This window comes from Aythya fuligula, chromosome 1, assembly GCF_009819795.1.
Source record: "Aythya fuligula isolate bAytFul2 chromosome 1, bAytFul2.pri, whole genome shotgun sequence".
Lineage (NCBI taxonomy): Eukaryota > Metazoa > Chordata > Aves > Anseriformes > Anatidae > Aythya > Aythya fuligula.
In genome coordinates, this window is record NC_045559.1 from 185447512 (window position 1) to 185460179 (window position 12668).

Genomic DNA, 12668 nt, shown 5'->3' on the forward strand with positions numbered 1-12668 from the left:
GGTAGCTGGTGGCAGGTATTGGCTACAGAGGTCACTGCAGAGCTGTCAGCAGTGCTCACAGGAGCTCTCTTTGCTATCAGACCCACACAAGGGACAGATCCCTGGTCTGGGAACTGCTGTGTGGTCTCTCTTCTTGTAGGGGCCATGAGGAAGATTTTCCTTGTCAAGCAAGAAATTTGCTGTGGGTATTTACCAATGCACTTAATATTTGGTACTCCATATACATCCCATAGGGCAAAATATTTCCATCCCAGGAAGCATGCTGTGGTTCCTGGGAAGTGTTTTGAAGTACCCAGTTACTTGTAGTATGAAGCTTTCTCCTGGAAAGAGTCCAATGGAGGGCAACAAAGATGATATGGGACCTGGAGTATCTGCCCTGTGAAGAATGACTGAGAGACCTGGGTCTGTTCAGCCTTGAGAAGAGAAGACTGAAAGGGGATCTTATTAACATTTACAAATGCCTTAAGTGTGGGAGACAGAGGGATTTGGCCAACCTCTCTTCAGTGGTTTGTGGGGACAGGACAAGGGACAGTGTTCACAAGATGGAGCCCAGGAAGTTCCGCACCAACATGCAAAAGAATTTCTTCTCGGTGAGGGTGACGGATCACTGGGACAGCCTGCCCAGGGAGGTTGTGGAGTCTCCTTCTCTGGAGATATTCAAGGCCTGTCTGGACACCTACCTGGGCAGCCTGCTCTAGGGAACCTGTTTTGGCAGGGGGGTTGGTCCCAATGATCTCTGGAGGTCCCTTCCAACCCCTACAATTCTGTGATTCTGTGATTTCCTTCATCACGGACAAACAAGCTGTTTGCTGCTCTTGACTACAGCTGACAAAAGCTGTGATTGCTAATAGAGTTTGAGCATTTATGTTGAAATTGCAGTAAAAAGTAAACATAACTCTTTTGCTCTTAGAAATTATCAGAATATGAGGACACACCTCATGTAGCATTTCCTCAACCAGAAGCACTTTATTGATTGGCCTTGGCTGTGTAAGAAGTTCCTTGTTGCACAGCAGAACAATTCCTGTAGCAGGTTTTGTGCAGTCCATCCACTGATTCTGGTGCTTTGGTGTCTAACTACATTGCTTGGGGGAAGATGCAGGGAGAGAGGAGGAAAGATCAGAAGAGGAATTGATTACTCCTGTTTATGCTCACCAAGTCCAATCAATTGAAGATGCCAACACCTCAGTGCGCTGAGATTTATTAATTCGTGTAACTTTTTTTTTTTTTTTTAATGAAAACAGCTGTCAAAATTACCCAGCACTGAACCTCCCATTGCACACCCCACGCAGAGGAGGCTAAGATGTGAAACAGCTCCAAATTGCAACATCAACAAAGCTGCCACCAACTCTCCCTGTACCTTCATCTATAAGCCCAAGCTCTAATTCAGTGGGTAGTAACATGTCTCTTTTAAAGTTGCAGGAGCAGTTTCTTCCCCACCGGACAACACTGCATTCTATGTCTTTGCTGGATTTATCTTCCTATTGATCTTTTTTTTGTCTCTACTCATTTGTCATAAATACAAAAAGGTAAAAGCAAACATAAGCACCTGTCCCTTCTTCTTTTGTTCATACCAGCCTTTTTCTTCTCCTCTAAGCCTTTTTCCACTTCTTTTCTTCTTCCAAAGCAATTTAGATATGAAGGCCAGTTGCAAATGATACAGATGATTGGATCATTGGATAACGAGTATACCTACATTGACTTCCGTGAATTTGAATACGATCTCAAATGGGAATTTCCCAGGGAAAATTTGGAATTTGGTGAGCAGTCCACAAGGCAAACCACAACACTGGAGCAGCAGCCTGTGCTGTACTGGCCACAAATAATATTGGCATATTATGTCTTGCAGGACAGGTGCTTGGATCTGGGGCTTTTGGGAAAGTGGTGAATGCAACAGCTTATGGAATTAGCAAGGCAGGAGACTCAGTCCAGGTTGCAGTCAAAATGCTAAAAGGTACGACAACCTCTGGGAGCTTTTTGTAAGCAGTGATATATTGTAGTGACCCCAAAGCAGAAAAAGTGACAGAAATCCCTTTAAATGCAGACTTTTAGTAGTTAGACCTCACAGATACTTAGTTCCAAAACACTTTCATAATACTTTCCAAATCATGTTTTGGTTTTGAAAGTTATTGCTGAAGTGCCTTCTTCCTGCAGAGTGCTGCATTTTGTCCTAAGTGCCAGAGAAGATCGGTGTTGTGTGGGGAAGGATGGAGCTGCTCTGCTCCAAAGATGATGAATGCAAATTCATAGCATAATTTAGCCTGCCAGTTACATTGGTGACTCTGGAAATTTGGGTGTGAGGTCCGTTTCTCTTGTAGCACTGCTGAGTTGTTGCACACTCCTTGCCTCCAGTGTCTGAGCTAGCTTGTTTGTGAAGCTTCCAGCACATCTTCCTGCTCTTGAAGGGTGGCACAAAACAATTTCCTTCTGTCCTTCCTTATGGGTCAGGCTTCATAAAGCTCTAATCCTCCTTGCTGCTTCGCTCTGGCTTCTCTCCCAGCTGCCTTCACCTCCCAGAAGAGCAGTGTCCAGACGTGAGCCTCCCCGGCAGCAAGCAGAGCAGGAGGGCTGGAGCTCCACGTCAGCAGCTGCACCCTGCTCACCTGCGTGCCTGCACAGACCCTTCCTCCCAGCTCATCATCCCCTGTTTGCTCACGTGCATCAGCTTTGTACTTCCTTGGTCTGCTGCTTGGCAGTTTTCTTTATGGAAGTCCATCTGGATCGTTTTGGTTCGTGTCTCCAATTCACTGACACCACAAGGGGTGAATGCTTGCTGAAAAGCAAGCCAAAGGCTAGTATTGAAGCACAGGATGGCCTGCTTAGCTACATCATACATTTTTTCAGAATGTTCCCAAATGTGCCATCAGTCATTTGAAATGAAGATTTGAATGCGACAAAGCATCACAACCATTTCGTGTTGTTTTGATGAGGTTTCCAAATGTGTGTACTTTTTCAGAAAAGTCTGACACTTCAGAAAAAGATGCTCTGATGTCTGAGCTGAAAATGATGACTCACATTGGAAGCCATGAAAATATTGTGAACCTACTAGGAGCTTGCACTGTGTCAGGTAACTTGCACTTGTGGAAAGGCACCAATTATAACAAGCAGCCTAACAAGGACTCCTGAACAGAAATATTAAAAATTGATCATTGGTAGCAGTGGTAAATCATCAAGCCATAATTAGCTGCCTATTATTCCTCAGGCTGCTCTTTCCCTCCTTGCCCCTGAGTCCTGACTTTGTTTTCCCTTCCCCAACCAAATTTTCTACTCTGTGTGGCCCCAAAATAAAATAAAGATGAACTGAAAGCAAAGTTAAGGGCTTGCATGTGTACAGAAATGAGTTCTTTCTAACTGTACTTTCATGAAGTGATACAATAGCCCTTCTATAGAAGAGGTTTTCTTGTAACAGCAGTGATGGCACCAATATGGGCCAGTTTATTCAGAGAAAAGGAAAAACGTGTCTGTTGTGAGGGACTTACTGTAAAAATAAACTGAAGATGGAAAGAACTAAGCAAAGATGGACTAAGTAGCAAGACTTTATCACTAATTAATTATTGTGTGACTATTACTGAGGATATTGCTGTCCCAAGAAGTCCCACTCTGGCCAGTTCAGTGGTCAACAGGAGTGGGTGAAAAAGGGCCGAGGACCAAATCACCTCAGGGAAAGGGCAGGATTTTACCCAGTGTTTGCTCATATAATTAATTGTAACACCTGCCCGTGAAAAATACCGATGGATTTTCTACCACAGATATGTAGTAAGTTGAAAGGATCAGAGATAACAGTTAACCCTTTTTACCCCAGTTCACATCAATGGCAACACAGTCATGCAAAGGCATTCGAGACATATGAAGAAAGCAGACAAATAGATCACTGCCAATGGCTTTAGTTGATTTGAAGCTCTACAGCAGATTTCCAGGCAGTGGCAGACACTGTCTTCAGGAGTGCTCTGCAAGATGTGGCAGTGCAGACAGGAGAGCTGCAGGGAAGACCTGCTTCATCTGGCAGGACAGGGGAAGGAAAAATTGCAGCAGCGTACAAATGCAGCTTTTGGAAGCCTTTACCAGGCTCCCCAGACTTTTGCAGTCTTCCCCTGAGTGATACTGTAGTGTTTTTTTGTTTGTGTGGCCTCCCTTGCTTGACAGAAAGTCCTGGTAGAAAAGTCCACAAGTTCATAGTTGGTCTTTCTGCACCAGAAATGGTGATGCCAGTGTAAGACTGCAGGAGAGTGGGGTGACCACTCCAAGCAATCCATGGGATGTTCAACCTCCTCCAGCAACCTTCCTATGGCTTTACTCTAGGCCTGCCTGGGACAGAGATTTAAGGTGTTTTTCCTTTCTTTGCAGATAAATGAAAGGCCATAAATCAATTCATGCTATCAAGACAAGGAGTAGAGAGTCACATTTGCTTGAGCCATTTAGACAGTATGTTGCATCTTTATAGCTTGTGCTCCCCAACCCAGTCAGTGCCTTTGTTGTAGGGAAAGGTCCCCATGCCTTTGCAGGGATTTGCCATTCTCACTGGGAGATGCACCACCAGGAAATTCAGCTACGTACATTATCCAAAGGGGCTTTCCACCAGCCTACCTACAGATACAGTTGATCTGCCTGGGAAGGGGAAACACTTGGGGAGTCTTATATAGATTTATCCTGGGAGAAGATGGGACATCCTTAAGGTTTCAGTGAGAAAACTGCTGTGGATAGCAGAGGCATTTACATTTCCAAATATTTCAGGGCCAATCTACTTGATATTTGAATACTGTTGCTATGGTGACCTTCTGAACTACTTAAGGAGCAAAAGAGAAAAATTTTACTGGACACTGACAGATATATTTAAACAGCACAACTTCAGCTTTTACCACAACTTCCATTTGGACCAAAATTCCAGGTAAGACATTCAGAAACAATTTAATACTTTGTAAAACTCCTGTCTCTTTAAAGATGCATTCTCAGTTGTGCTGTAAGCAGGTATAATTAACAAATTCTTGAGAATCTGCATACTTTAACAAACAAGGCCTTGGGAGGAACTGAGATTTGATTCTTGTTATGTTTGCTTTTCACTGTACTGCAAAAGATGAGAAATCTCTTGTTTCAGTTTCCAGTTTTGAGACGACCCATGCCTATGCACAGATTTTTAATATCAACAACTGATCCTATTTTTTCTATGTAAAACAGTTTGCATTTAGCAGATTATGTTCTCCACTGTGTGTAACCTTTGAAAATGTGTCGTCCCCTCCAGGATGAGAACCCACCTGAAGTATGGTGTGAACATGAGTCTGTGCAGAGAGGACGAATTTGAAATTGCACAAACAAGCCAAAACATAAATATGACACCTGGACCAAATGGGATTGTGCCATTTTCTGAGGAAGGTAAAAGATTAACTGGTGTTATCTCTATCAATTCTAACTGTTATTATTGTATTTATTGATCCAGCTAGCCAAATTCAGTGACACAGCAGGACCCTTTCTGTTGCATGTCTCTCTTTCCTCCTAGCAGAAATTTTGCTGGAGAAGAATTCAATAATATTTAAGACCTCAGACTTATGCTTCTGTTCATACTATACGTGGTATTTGAGTATGAAATACCTTTTCCTTTGTGTCTGAGCAAAGGATACAAAAAATGGATGTTCTTCGTGATGTTCTCAGTAGGAGACAGAAAAATCCTTACTGCAGTCAATAGAATTAATCAGAGAGTGATGAAGCCCATGGAAAATTCACACTCCTGGTTGTTTTTTACAGATGATATTAAGCATATAAGCAGGCAGATGGATGAAGAAGAGGATTTTAATGTGCTCACTTTCGAAGACCTCCTTTGCTTCTCTTACCAAGTTGCCAAAGGAATGGAGTTTCTGGAGTCCAAATCGGTATGGTGAAGGCTAGCTAATTGTTTAGATAGAAAAGAGAGCAAAAATTGGTCTGTCTGTGTAAAGGCAGACTGAGAAACAGAGCCACACAGTGGCAGGCTCGAATTATACCTCCTTCCCCAGTTTTATGGCAAAGACTGGACTGCACTTTCAGGCATGTCCCCGAGTAAGAAGCAGTGGCTGCACAGCGCACTTCTGCCTGCTCTGACCCTGGCCCTGGCCATGACCATGAGCAACCGGGGACTGCCCAGCTTGCTCATCCTCCAAACGGTTGGAGAGGAAGGAGGCAGCAATTCACAGAGCCCTGTGTGAATTCTTTCCCTCTGCTACCAAGTGCTGCAGAGTGTTAACCCATCCTGTCCCTCTAAGTGCATCCACAGAGACCTCGCTGCCCGGAATATACTAGTGACCCATGGAAAAGTAGTGAAAATATGTGACTTTGGCCTTGCCAGAGATGTCGTGAATGACTCCAACTACATTGTCCGGGGCAACGTAAGTTCCTGAGTGCTCTCTATTTTTTGTATCTTTGAGAAATGATAGTGAACCAAGAAAGAAAAGATTTTATTTTTCAAATTCCCTGCTAGCATTATAAATAACTGTATAGGCAGTGCAGAAATCTCACTTTTTCTGCCCTTGGCAAATGCAGATTCTCAGCTTATAATTAGCCAAATCAAGGTAGTGATAGTACTATAAAGGAAATGACACCCATGTCCTTTCACAAGCTTACTGAAACCTGTTGGTGGGAAGTGGAGGGAACTGTTCATTGTCACGGACAATAATAGCACAGGGACAACAGCATATGTGTGAGGTACACCAGGTCCCGTGGGTAAATGAAGAAGTACAGGGTGGACATCTCCATCTGAGCTACTCATTGTGGCAGCCAGGGAAAAAAAAAAAGGCTTTTCCAGGGCAGAGTGCAGTACCTTCAGCAGTCATCTAAAACAGGTGAGATGAAGTGGCTCATTGGAAGTGCCTATTCCTGTCTATAAAGTAGATATAAAGAGATTACTGGGAGAAGTCGAGCTTTTCACCTAGCAGACATGAATTGATTCTGGCTGAGAATTGAGAGCTGCAGCAAGTCATCTAGAAAACCCGTGTCATGGCATGACCTGGCCTCCTTTCCCCCTGTCTGTACAGGCTCGCTTACCAGTTAAATGGATGGCTCCTGAAAGCTTATTCAAGGGGACGTACACAATGAAGAGTGACGTCTGGTCTTATGGAATATTACTGTGGGAAATATTCTCTTTGGGTATGTTCTGTCATGTGATGGAAGGGCACTGCTTTTCTCTGGTGGCTTCTGAGTCAACATGTATTCTCCATTGTGTTCCCAGGTGTAAATCCCTACCCTGGCATTCAGGTTGATGCCAACTTCTACAAATTAATCCAAAATGGATTTAAAATGGACCGACCGTATTATGCTACAAAAGATGTGTAAGTGTCCTTTATGAGTGATGCACAGCATGGGGATTTATACTTATTAGGTCACCATCTGTATGACCTTTAATTCATTGCACACTGCACCCTGTTCAGAAAAGTTGCAAAAGGTGAGATCTTTCTCTAACCCTGTAAAAGGTTTCTTGATCATGCAAGTTTTGTCCTAAAGCAGAAGTGATCAATGCTAGAGGTTATGTGTGTTTGAAAGGACAAATTTATGATCTGTGTTGAGCTGTGCCTTCCTTACCCAGTTAACTTCCTCTTCTCAGATCAGAGTGGGTTTCTTTTCTCTCTTTCTTTTTTTTCCTTTTTGCAAAAGAAAAGTTCTACTGTATTCATTTGGATATTGGCTAAATCTTTGGTAATATTTTTTATTATTATTTTAATAAAACATTAGCATATTTGACTCTGTTCCAGGAAGCCAAAGGACCTCTTAGAGAAAAACCCTGCTAGGGAAGAGCTAGCGGGAGCTGCTGTTCCTGTGCTCTCACCTCATGTTTTTCAGCCAGTGCCTCTGTGCCTGGAAAGACTCTGGCTGCCTGCAGGCAGCCCCCAGGGGACAAGAGGAGGAGAAGGTGGCAGGGAGCTCTGAGACCTTGCTAGGTACCTTTCTCATCCTCTCCATGTAGAGACAATAATGGCATTAAAGGTACAGGTGAATCTGACAGATTCAGCCATAAAGGTTGCTGTGGGATTCATAAATACCAAGAAAGCTATTTGCAAGAGACTTTAGCAGATACACAGTGTACTAGTCCCTGTTGAAGCTGCAAAATCTTTAAAGTGGTCTTTAAAATTCAGAAAGACACAAAAATCCATAAAAAGACTCACTGGAAAAACTGTCTTCAGTCCTACAGAGTAGCAGATTCGTCCCCAGAGTCAGAGAGGAGTTGTCCTCCTACCATTTTCTGTGTGGAAGCTGGAAAATAAGCTTAGCATGCCAGCACGTCAGCCAGGGCCCCAGTCCTGTGAGGAGGATTTTGCTAAGGACTCCAGTAAAGCTGTGTTTTTAATTTCTCCCCTGTTCCCCATCTCTCTGTATGTTTTTCTCTGATGTGACCATGCTCAAATCCAACCTCTTTTCACAAAATCATGTTGGTGCCCTGTGATTCCCATGCAACTGCAGCATTTCCATGTAGTCCCTTAGCTCATAGCTCCAAAAGCTCATATATTGTCTGTGTCATCTCCTTGCTCTGCAGCTACTGTGTGATGCAGTCCTGTTGGGCACTGGACACCAGAAGAAGACCTTCTTTTTCCAGGCTTGTTTCCTCTCTTTCCTGTCAGCTGGCTGAGGCAGAGGGAGCAGTAAGTAAGCACAGAAAGAAGAAAACATGTTTATAGGGTTTTTGTTTGTTTGATTGATTTTTTTTTTTTTTTGAGCCCCACAGACCATAATGGTCTGAAACAGTCTTATGGTTTCTATTCTCATGTGCCCCTGTGCTCGGGAGCTATTCCCCAGGGAATTTACTTACTCAGCCCGCGTTACAGAAATTCATTTCCCCTGTGCAGAAACCAGTGCAGCAAAACTACTGATTCCTACCTGGATATCCACTCTGAGCTTGACACACTATTTCCCCATATCCAGAGTTCTTACCAGCCTTTTGGGATGTGGGGGGCTGTGGGTGAGATTTGCCATTGCAGCCCTGAACCTCTCTGCATGCTGCTAGCCTGGCAGAAGGTGCCAGATGGAGAGGTCCCTTTTCCTTCTCTCACCCACAACAGACACGCATGACACATTTGCATGCCCACCCTTACTGCCAAACGTAACACCAAGGGCTGCAATGAGCAACTCCAAAGCTCTATAGCAGGAAAAAAGTCCTTTGCAGCCCAGTGCCCTTCTTCAGCCCAGCTCTTTTTGGCCAGAGAAGAACCAACTCCCTTAGGCAGTTGTCTGGACTCCCTTTGGAGTCAGTGGGAAGTAGCAGACCTGAGCGTGGCTCTCCCCATGGTGTACAGGGATGTGTCACCCAGTACCTGCATCATCAGGAGAAAATCTGTTCTCCAAGTACAGTAAATCATAACAGAAGTTATCATTTGTTTCCTCTTCTCGATTGCTAGGTTTACCAGAACATGAAAAGAAACGTTTCTACGCACAAATCCAACGCCAAAACTAAGCCACATGTAAGCAAGGATGAGGAATCTTTTCAGTCCTCAGCTCTGCTCCAGCATGAAGACTCTCAAGTTAAAAAATAACCTGGGTCTAGATCTCAGTATTTTCCTAAACTCCATGTAGCATAAATGCTTTACATCACCACTAGAAAAAGAAGATGTTACTGACTGCTGCTCTATTCACAGTTCCTATGGGATACTCCATATTTATGCTACTTTGAGGAGAAGACACAATTGTTTTCTCTGAATTCAGCAAATGCATCTGTCCCTAGACTGGAGCAGTTGTCTTTTTGCTGGTTTTCTACAACTGGATATCCTTTTTCCTGGCTATGTGTACAGTGTCTAATCAGTGCATCAGAATTCAGACCGTTCTTGCCATACTGCAAGCAAACACAAGGAAATCCATGGTTTTTAGTTAATGTTTACAAGCATGGACTACGATCTAAAGAGATCTGGTGTGATTTCCAGAAGTGCTACACGCATCTTGATCTCCAGAGGCCAGTGAGTGTTGGAAAAAAGGCCACCAAAATAGCCAACTTTAGATGCCTGAATTTTAAAATATCAGCCTTAGTTTACAAGGAACTGTATATCTGAACATGTACAAGTGCCTCATCCTGAATATCTCAATCGCTATAAAGTTCCCAAATACAGTTCAGGTGAGTTCATTAAGCTTTAGGCATTAATGTGGGCTCCAAACATCCAGCTCTGTGCTTGCTGATGAGAAATAAGCACTTAGAGATAGTGATTCCTTCTACCTAAAATAAGCATCCAAAACAGACAGGAGAGGGCAGGAGATGACCTCCCTTCTCCCTGCTCTAGAAAATCCAGATGACTGGCTCCAGCTGCAAATTTCACTTCCACTGAGTTATGGCTAATCCCATTCTCTGAGCTTTGTGTATTTTAATATCAAATAAAAATTATTAATTCTGCATAAATTATCCTCTGAAGCAATTTAGGAGCATAATATCATCACTGCCAATTCCCAGAAGCCTTCCTGTCTGTATAAACCCCTCTGCAATTAAATGAGCGTGCATCTCTTTAACTTTCTCTCAGACTCCCAGGACAATAACCAGAGACTTGATGTTTTTTTAATACAGATGAAAAGAGACACTATTTTCATGGTGAGGTTTTGGGATTTGTAAACATGCCTTACATAAGGACTAATGGGATACATTTATCTACAGCCCAGTAAATCAAGATGAGGAGATACTGGGTAATATTTTCTTCTGTTACATTTTACAAAATGCTATCTGCAATTAGGATTTCCAGTGGCAAGTGTTGTAAATCAACGTGTTTGGATGGAACGTGCTATCTCATAAATCAAGCTGTTCTTTACTAACATTGTCTGAAAATAATTAATGTTTTATTACAGCAATTACAAATTGTATATTTTGGCTAACATTTTGGAATTAGCAAAGAAACATCAATAATTTTAATCAGACTGCCAGAGAATAGTTTGGAAGTATGAAGACAGAAATAAAACTTTAATTTTGTATGTTCTGGAAAATATAGATGGCTTTTAACACGCTCATGTAACACAATTTCAAAGTGTTCAGCAAAGAGATGTGATGGCTTGGCACTGCTCACACACAGCCTACACGGTGAGCATCGAGCACCTCGTGCAGGCAGGAGCTGTCAGAGCTGGAGGAGCAAGGGCTGAGCTGGTTGCATCCACGCTCAGCTGGCCCTGGAGCCTGAGCAGATGTGAACCAGGCTCATTAGCCAAGATGAGGAGCAGATGGGAAGCCCATGTCCTTTAAAACAAGCCAGGGACTTGCATCCAATGTTTTTCCACAGGATTCAAAAAGGAGTGGACAGAGGTCTCATTGTACTCACTACTGAGCTGAGGCACAGGGGTATAAAGGCAAGTGGAGAAGCGCAGAGCTAACACAAACTGCTCGTGATGCACGTGTGGAAAAGCAGCTCAGACAACACTGCACCCTGTGAGGAAGCACGATGAGGAGAAAAACCCTCCTGTAAGGGGTGGACACACGGAGGGTCGTGTCTGCTTCTCTGCAGGGCAGGCAGGGATGGAATAAAGCTTCAGGAGGAATTCAGTGGCAAATACTATCTTTTTGGAGCACGTCTCCTTTCCAGGATGCGTCCAACACAACTCAGCAAGGTGTTAGTGCACTCATGAGGTGTGTGCAAGCCTCCAACTGCGGTGCCATTACCCCAAGCCAGATGCTTTAAGGCAGGCAAAGGCTGACAAAGCTTCTACAACCACCGCGACAAGGAGAAGAGGCACTAGGGGGAGCTCCGGCACCGCGCTGAGAGGGGACACGGCTCAGGGAGGCGGATGGGATGGGATGGGATGGGATGGGATGGGATGGGATGGGATGGGATGGGATGGGATGGGATGGGATGGGATGGGAGCCGACCGGGCAACTCCCTCCAGCTGTGTTCTGCCTCCCCACCCCCCACGAAAAGAAAAGAAAAGAAAAGAAAAGAAAAGAAAAGAAAAGAAAAGAAAAGAAAAGAAAAGAAAAGAAAAGAAAAGAAAAGAAAAGAAAAGAAAAGAAAAGAAAAGAAAAGAAAAGAAAAGAAAAGGCCCTGCATCACAGAAAGTACTCACATAATAATAATAATAATAATAATAATAATAATAATAATAATAATAATAATAATAATAATAATAATAATAATAAATAATAATAATAATAATAATAATAATAATAATAATAATAAATGCAGCCCTTCTTCTGTTTCTAGATCTGGATATGGTCTTCCAACACAGGTGTAACCACCAGGTTTGGGATACCTGGAATGAGCTTTCTGGTAGAGGCTGGGAGTAAAATCATGTAATACATCGGAATGGAAGATCAGGAGTTGTGCAGGACGGCAGGGGCTTGTGTTAAGAAAACTGGTTCATGGGGGGATCTGTGACAAGTGATGAAGGAATCCAAGGTTGGATTTGCCACAGAGCCATTTTGCAGTTATGCCATCTTTGATGAGGGTGTACTTCTGCTGGGAAACATTTTGGGAGTGCAGAAATCAAAGCAGACTGGAGATGACTGGGTTAGGGCATCCCCACACATGCCAGACCTCAGCCATCTTCTCACAGCCACCAAACCAGACCAGGTGCTCAGTGGCACAGGGTTTCCTCCTCCCAGCTGGAAGCGCTGCTGTGCCAGTGTATCACTGCCTCCTTCCCCGTCCCCAGGTGGCTAATTAATTAGGCCAGGTGAAGTAAAACAGCTTTTAAAAAGCTGGCACAAAAAGATCCACCCAGGAGGAGTTCATCTCAGAAAGAGGTGGCAGAGGAGCTCA

The 12668-nt window shown here is 43.5% G+C and overlaps 1 protein-coding gene across 1 annotated transcript in view; it reads left to right on the forward strand.

The window, feature by feature from the left end:
* FLT3 (fms related receptor tyrosine kinase 3) overlaps positions 1-9482 on the forward strand; it is a 33667-nt gene extending 24185 nt beyond the window's left edge. The window contains 12 exon segments of the mRNA XM_032207203.1: positions 1414-1526; positions 1625-1757; positions 1847-1951; positions 2954-3064; positions 4729-4882; positions 5234-5364; positions 5734-5858; positions 6228-6350; positions 6996-7107; positions 7190-7289; positions 8489-8594; positions 9348-9482. Coding sequence (XP_032063094.1) covers positions 1414-1526; positions 1625-1757; positions 1847-1951; positions 2954-3064; positions 4729-4882; positions 5234-5364; positions 5734-5858; positions 6228-6350; positions 6996-7107; positions 7190-7289; positions 8489-8594; positions 9348-9482 — 1448 coding nt within the window.
* The last annotated feature ends 3186 nt before the right edge of the window (positions 9483-12668 follow it).